The 7504-nt window shown below is 36.8% G+C and overlaps 2 protein-coding genes across 7 annotated transcripts; one reads left to right on the top strand and one right to left on the bottom strand.

Moving 5' to 3' along the window:
• The first annotated feature begins 1037 nt into the window (after positions 1-1037).
• Positions 1038-5261, top strand: APO3 (APO RNA-binding protein (DUF794)). 6 transcript variants are annotated; one of them, XM_086653832.1, is made up of 4 exons: positions 1038-1750; positions 2127-2983; positions 4191-4370; positions 4857-5261. In XM_086653832.1, exons 1-2 carry the CDS (start codon positions 1371-1373, stop codon positions 2941-2943), a joined length of 1197 nt encoding a protein of 398 aa, XP_086509958.1. In that variant the 5' UTR covers positions 1038-1370; the 3' UTR covers positions 2944-2983; positions 4191-4370; positions 4857-5261. The 6 variants fall into 6 exon arrangements, with proteins under 6 accessions (XP_086509958.1, XP_086509957.1, XP_086509956.1 ...); XM_086653831.1 differs by having other exon boundaries at positions 3585-4370; XM_086653835.1 differs by having other exon boundaries at positions 1057-1750; positions 4209-4370.
• A 301-nt stretch (positions 5262-5562) lies between these two features.
• LOC147567226 (protein AGENET DOMAIN (AGD)-CONTAINING P1-like) lies at positions 5563-5991 on the bottom strand. The gene has a single exon (XM_086657382.1). The coding sequence runs from the start codon at positions 5989-5991 to the stop codon at positions 5563-5565; it is 429 nt and encodes a 142-aa protein (XP_086513508.1).
• Positions 5992-7504: the final 1513 nt, after the last annotated feature.

Below are 7504 nucleotides of genomic sequence, written 5' to 3'. Positions count from 1 at the left end.
TGTCTATCTCGGTTAATCCGAAAGAAGGAGTTACTGATAAAGTCGGTATTCACTTATCGTTTATCTCTTTATAACGTAGAGAAAGGAAGTTCTCTACTTCAACCCAGACTCTGTCTTAATCAAGACAAGACAGAGATAAAAGTGAACTCAAACCATAACCAGAGGAACAACAAAACGAACAATGACAAATTAAAAAAATGACGTTTGTAGTTTAGTGTTTATTTTCCACTACGTTTGTTTTACTGTTTTTTCCTTTTTAACTAATCCTTTTGCATGTTTTTTGCAAAATGTCTTTCCCATGTTCTTTTACTATTTTTATTGTTTTTTCTAAAATGTTTCTTTCCTGTTTTTTTGAGTATTGTAATTTTTTTTTCGATTTTTTTTATGTCAGTATTTTCAGGTTTTATTACTGCTTGTGACTATTTTTTCTAGATTTTGTTTGTTGTTTTTTATGGGGCATCTTTCTATGTTCTTTTGGGTTGTGATCGTTTTTTTACTACTTGGGACTTTCATAGTCTGTTTTAGATATTTGCATCACAACTGATATAAATCAAACAAGATTTAAACTAGATTTATCTGCATCACAAATAAACATTATGAGTTATGAATTTATATTTGCATCACAATTGAGTAGTAAATCAAACGATCATGCATTATATTTGGGTTCTATATATTTGGATTTATACTTGTGCTTAGATGCATATCTGGATAAAGAATACATTATGTTTTGGATCAATACTTATGATCAGATGTTGTTCCGTCTTCTTGAACCAAAGCAAAAGTAAACATATACGACTCAGTGAAGAAATCTATGCATGTTTTTAACAACAAAAGGACGTAATTATAAAAATGAAAGAAGACCGACGAGAAAAAAGAAAAATAAGGAGTACAATCGAAAAAAAAAAGAAAAGTTAGACTTAATATTTTCATAACTATTAAAAATGGGTTAAAATTGAAGCTGGTCAGATCCAGGCACCAAAAGAGAAATCTGGTCACTCCTAGGGGTCTAAACGGGAAATATCCATCTCAAAAAACGAATATACTTTTTCTTCCTCTACAACATCAAGGTTTCACTCGAGCTCTACTTCCTTCACCGGCGGTGAACTATCCGGTAAGCCTCTTCTTCATTCTTCTCCATCATCAATCTTCATATCTTTAACTCCTCCAGCAAATCCAAAGAATCTGGTTTATTGGTGGTTAGAAATTTTTGTCAAATTGTTCAACTTCTCATAGCAGTGACTGAAGAACAAACACCCTCTTATGGATTATGAAATCCCCTAATTAGGGCTTACTATAATTTCTACTTGCACAACTTCTTTAGGGTTTTAAACTTTTTAATAAATAAACCCCAGTAGACAGAGGAGAACAAAATGCAAAGGAGGGTAATCCGGGAAGCCTTCCATCTCAAGAGATGGCAATATCGATTGAGCCCTAATTGTTATTTTAACTCTGGAAGTTTGTCAACATTAGAAGGAGAAGACCCATTTTATCATGATGTACCAATCCCTAGTAGGAAGAAATCAGAGAGGAAACCTTATCCAACTCCAATGAAAGTTTTAATTCGAAGGGCAAAGGAGGAGAGAGAATTGAGAAAGGCTCAGCCATGTAAGATTCTTGAAGAAGTTCCTGAGAATGGATTACTAGTGCCCGAACTCGTTGAAGTGGCTCACAATGTCTTTATAGCTAGGGAAACGCTTCTCTATGGACTCTCGAAGCTTGTCAATGTTGTCGTTCTAGTTCAACGTTGCAGGTATCAATAATATCTCACTCTGTTTCTTTCCTTTCTATATCAACCTGATTCATAGCATATGCTTAAATTGAATTAGATCGTGATTGCCACATTGGTGGTGCCACATTTTTCGAGGTTCTTATTGATACTGATGAGATTTTTAACACGAACCATGTCGGATCGATAGTCATATAGTCATTAGCTTATGTATCTAAACTTGTTGCGCAAGGGATTAGATTCCGATATTGATGCCGCTGCTATAAAAACAATTTTCGACTTTTAAAATGTGATCAGTTGGTGTCATCAAGTAGTTAAGGGGAAGAGGCAACACGTTATGTATAGAATTCGGTCTACTTATTATCTTCTTTTATTGACCTTTTTGATGTTGTCTATACAGGTTCTGCTCTGAAGTTCATATAGGCCCCGTGGGTCACGAAATACGCACCTGTACTGGTCCTAAGAGTGGTCTTCGAAGTGCTACACACGTATGGAGAGAAGGAGGAATTAAAGACATTGTGTACTTCCCTAAATGCTTCCATATCCATGACCGAGCCAAAAGACCAAGAGTTGGACATGATGAACGTTCTAGAGTCAAAAGACTACCTGCAGTTGTAGAACTCTGCATACAAGCTGGTTTGGACATTGAGGAATATCCGACAAGGAGAAGATTAAAACCTGTATACTGGATAGAAGGAAGGATAGAAGACTTTGAGTCGGAAGATACAGAAATTCCAAGTGGTCAAAAATGGGCTGAAACCTCCGCTTTGTTAGCCCAAACTCAAGATGAGACGGAGAAGAGTTTAACCGAGATAAGTGAGATGACACTTAAATCTTGGCTTGAGATCAGATCAGGAGTTAAGAAGCTCATGGAGAAGTATGGTGTGCAAACGTGTGGTTACTGTCCTGAGGTTCAGGTAGGACCTAAGGGACATAAAGTGAGGATGTGCAGAGCTTCTAAGCACCAATCTCGTAATGGTCTGCATGCATGGCAAGAAGCGACAATTGATGATATTGTTGGGCCTAATTATGTATGGCATATGAGAGACCCAAATGGAGCTGCTTTGCCTAATGATCTTAAGCGGTTCTACGGGAAAGCACCGGCAGTGGTGGAACTATGCGTGCAGGCTGGTGCTTCGGTTCCTGATGAGTACAGGAGTATGATGAGATTGGATGTGATTTCTCCTGAACTTGACGAAGTCGATCTTGTTGCTTAATTCACCCTTGAAGTAATTAAAGACAACACCAAGCAATCAGGTATAGACTCTCATTCGTAGGTTTTGTTCTATGCAAAAGTTTTAGATAGAGTGTATTTGTCATTGGATGGTAGTGTATGTTTATTTAGGAAAAATAAATCACGTATTCCGTGTGTTGTTCAGAAGCATGAAGCTAATTTTTATGATTCACCTTGTATGTGATAGAAAGCCGCCCCATATAAGATGTAGATTATCTTGTAGGCAGTGATAATTTGTATTCAAGTTCTACAGAGGACTAGGAGTAGAGTTATTTTTGATAACCAGAAATCACAAATAAAAGGCATAAAGAGATAAGTAAAGATTAGAGAGAAGATATTCAGAGACTGTGCTCTCCTCCTCATTAAAGGATTAATGAGATCAGCTTGTCGGCAATAAAAATTTGTATTAGAGTTCTACAGAGTCCGAAGACTAGTGCTTGATTTGATAACCAGAAATCACAAATAAAAAGACAAAGAGATAAATAAAGATCAGAGAGAAGACATCAGCGACTCGAGAAAGGCACCTGCATATTTTCGCAATGAAGTGAATAAATTGGTTCAAGTAGTAAATTCCCATTGTTTCAGCAATGATATTAATCATTTTCCGTGAAACATTTGTGGCAGGATACTTGTTGCCTTTTGGCGGGGGACAAAAAGTACAGTGTGTATCACAACACAGGACCTAGTCAGTGAAGCTAGAACTTTAATCTGATTCATTTGCCTTTTCCTTCTTATGCTTCTAGTTGCTCTTATTGTTGATTTCTTGTTATAGCCCCATGTTGGCTTCTTGGTTTTGCATCTTCTGTGAGTGGGCTTAGATTTCATTACAAATTTAATTGTATAACTAATGATAGCTTTTAAGAGCTCATAAGTTGGTAGGGTTTTAGATTTCGTGGAAATTGTTACCATTTTTTGTTCCGCAGAAGCCAGAAACTTGGTTCGGAGCTATATTGACTCAGTATAAATTTTGTAGTTCCAACCTAAATCTATCTTGGGTTTAGACTTGGTTCCAAGAAAGATACTGATAGGATGCAAAAGTTAGAAAATCAATGGACTTATGAAAATTGTTGAGATTTACTTGCGATCTGATTGTTGCTTCATTTTACTGGTTCAGGAGATGGAGTTAAGTTGCTATCTTTGGCAAATACAAACTTTGGATTGTTATCTTTCGTCATATACTGCTGAGATATGTGAAATTTAATTTCTTTCTATTTCTTGATGTATAATCAGGTGTTCTTGATCTGACAGTAATCTGTAACCACAGAGGGACTGCTTATCGATTCAGACACAATTGGCAGCCCGCTCTATGGCTCTCATGATCTACCCTTGAAAAGTTCCGGAAAGTTGACTTCCCCAACGCTCTTTCAGCTACAGATTCACTTCTAGGAAAAACCGTTGATGACATTGGTGGTATGCTTGTCTTTTGCCCCTGTCCTTGTCTTCTTATTTCCTCCTTCCGTTTTATCCAAGCGTATTTGGATTCTTTCCTGCTAAATAGCTTGGTATTCATTTCTTTCATTTTCTAGTTTGGTGCTTTACTACTACTATTTAAGAGCTTGGGATGCTTTTGGTCAGTCCATAATTATAACAGTATCATTCTTAATGCTTATGATGGTCGGTGATCGATACAAAACAATGACCTGGTTGGCCGATTTATGCAATAAATAATGGTATCATTCTTAATGTGTAGAAATTGGACCATCCAATGTATGAAATCTTCTCAAATATGCTTCAATAATTGAAATACACATAATTGAGTCAGGTTTAGATGTTAAAAAGAAACTCTATGGTCTTTCTTTTGTCTTAATCCTACTCATCCGAATCTGGCGTAACTGGAACTGACTCGTTTGAGTCTGACTGGTCAGAATCTGACTCAATTGAATGTGACTTGTTCAGGTTCATACATGGAAAACTTTGGATAGAAATGGGAAGGCGTCTATGAGTAGCTGAATCATAGAACCGGCAATTCAAGTAACCATGAAATCGGTGATGGTTGTTCTTTCAAACAGGCGCAGTTGATGAGTTGGGAAGAGGAATGCTGTAACAGTTGGATATTCTAACCCTAACCACAAGATGGGAGAAGGCAAAATAATTTGTTTTTTAATTTGAATTGAATATTTGTAGCATTTCAAGTGATATGTAGAAGTGGAGGGATGGTGGTACGCACCTGCGACATGGAGATTCGGACAGATGGATTTGTCCTTGTTAGCATGAAAAAAAATCTCTTTTTGTTATATAGATATTATGCGAAATTTAAAACTAATTGTGTTGATACTATATCAATTCAGAATTTTTTTTTTATTTCGTTGTTGATCTTCGTTGACTACAATTGACATCATTAACACAATCCATCTGATTAACTATTAAAAACTCTAAATCATTGTTAATGCTAATACATTGAATAACTATTACAAACCCTAACAAACTTGTTTAATCACAACTAAAACATAAACTGACAATTGCTCAAAAAAAGAAAAGAAAAAGAAAACTGACAAACGACCATTAGATATCCCGTCTTTAACATCCCCAACAATATGTACTTACAACCTCCATCTTCAACTTCATTCATTCAAAATTTTGGAGAGAGAAAGTGAGAGAGAAATCAACCAAATCTTCTTATGTGGGGTTTCTGAGACAAAACCCATTCATCATTCTCCCATTCTTGATGAATTCTCAACTCAGAAAACTTATATGAGATTGTTTCAGCAGTAGAACTAAAGTAAACATTATAATTCAAGAACTCTCTGCTAGTAATCCGACCTACCCACCATCCATCATTAGCAAAAACATCAATTTCATCAAAAATATTGAAATCATAAACTGGAATTACAGGAGGAATAGGTCTAACTTCATTACTATCAACAATTTCTCTTAGATATGATTTTTCATCCTCTGTTAATAGGGTTTTGTATTCAACTAAGTACTTGTTCAATTCTGGTATGGGTTTTACTATTAATGCTTCATAATAAGAACCTATGAATCCTTCTTCTTTACTGTTTACTTCTACTGAATATCCCCTCCTGAACTTCATCTTTGAAACAACTATTTTCTTGAAAATTGATTGATTGATTGTTGTTGAGATTTTGTGACAAGGTGTACTGAGGCTGATACCCTATATATAGATTCTAGAGAGAGATGGACAAGTGTTTCAGATTGTGATATGAATTAGGAAATATCAGAAATTAGAAACTTCTATTTTTAACTTGTACCGATTTTAGAAACTTCTATTTTTAACTTGTACCAATTTTAGAAACTTCAGAAACAAGTAAATTGAGACGCACGAGCTTGCAACGGTACGAATTTTTTTTTTGAATAATAACGTTATGAATTGCTAAAGCAACCTACCTCACTAATAGGACCACCAATTCTAACAAGTGTAAGAGCAAGTCCAAGGGGGAGGGGGCCCTTAATTCAAATTAAGGGCCCAATCCCCCGGTCTCTCCCCTTGGAGTAAGGGAGCCCCAACCCAAACGTTCAATGACCCGAAACCGAACCAACATGACGAGTACGTTTTTGTTTAGCATTCCTTTTCATTTGCTGTAACATTAAGAGATCATCATCATCTCTTTCTGCAGCCCATGCATCTTCTTCAACCATCATGTTGAATAAAAAAGAACAGTGTTGCATTGTAGAAAAGATAGAGGGTATATAGGATGAGAGTTTGATAAGTTTGTAGACAAAGAAGAAATGACATTGATTTGAGTTTGTAGAGAAAGAGAGTTGTATTTATAGAGAAAAAAGTTGATAAAAAATTTAATATGGTGGTTGGAAGGGTAAAAAAGAGATAAATTCAAAATTCAAATTTAAGGACCCGGGACCGCTCACCCTTGGAGTTGATTTTGAGGGCTGAGCTGAGTCCCTCAAATTTGAATGAAAAAGTGAAAATAAGGGTCCGCGACCGCTCACCCTTGGACTTGCTCTTAAGAGCAAGTCCAAGGCGGAGGGGGCCCTTAATTCAAATTAAGGGCCCAGCCCCCCGGTCTCTCCCCTTGGAGTAAGGGAGGGCTGGGGTTGAGCCCCAACCCAGCCGTTCAGCCGGCCCTTACTAGGGGCCGGCTGAACCTCCCCAACAGACCGTTGGGGAGCTCCCAACGGTCATGTTGGGGAGCAAGATCTGCCGTTTAGATCTAGCCGTTGGAGCAAATCCAACGGCCAGATTTTGGGTTCAATCCTTATAAATAAGGGTTGAACCCAAATCATCCTTCATCTCTCTCTCATTCACTCTATTTCAACTCTTTCTCTTTCATTTTATCTCTCCATCTCTCTTGCCAATTTCTTCAATCTTTTTCAATGGTTGCCTTGAATGATAATGACTTATTTATGAATCTCATTCAAACTCCCGGTTATCACTCTAGCCAATTTGAAAGTGATGAAACTTTTAATGATTCTTCACGAGTTCCCTCGGCGGTAGATGAAACTTTAGATGATTCTTGCGAGCAAGAAGGCACGACTTCAACCAAGAAAGCTAAACAGGTTGCGTATACTACCAATGAAGATATAATACATACTAATTCTTATTTGAAATTCACATTTGATGTGGTTGT

Source organism: Eschscholzia californica, unplaced genomic scaffold (assembly GCF_041429995.1).
Source record: "Eschscholzia californica isolate CP2 unplaced genomic scaffold, dmEscCali1.0.p SCAF_1, whole genome shotgun sequence".
In the NCBI taxonomy this organism is placed as follows: domain Eukaryota; kingdom Viridiplantae; phylum Streptophyta; class Magnoliopsida; order Ranunculales; family Papaveraceae; genus Eschscholzia; species Eschscholzia californica.
The sequence above is the reverse complement of the archived record's forward strand: the minus strand, read 5'-3'. Positions and strand labels throughout refer to the sequence as shown.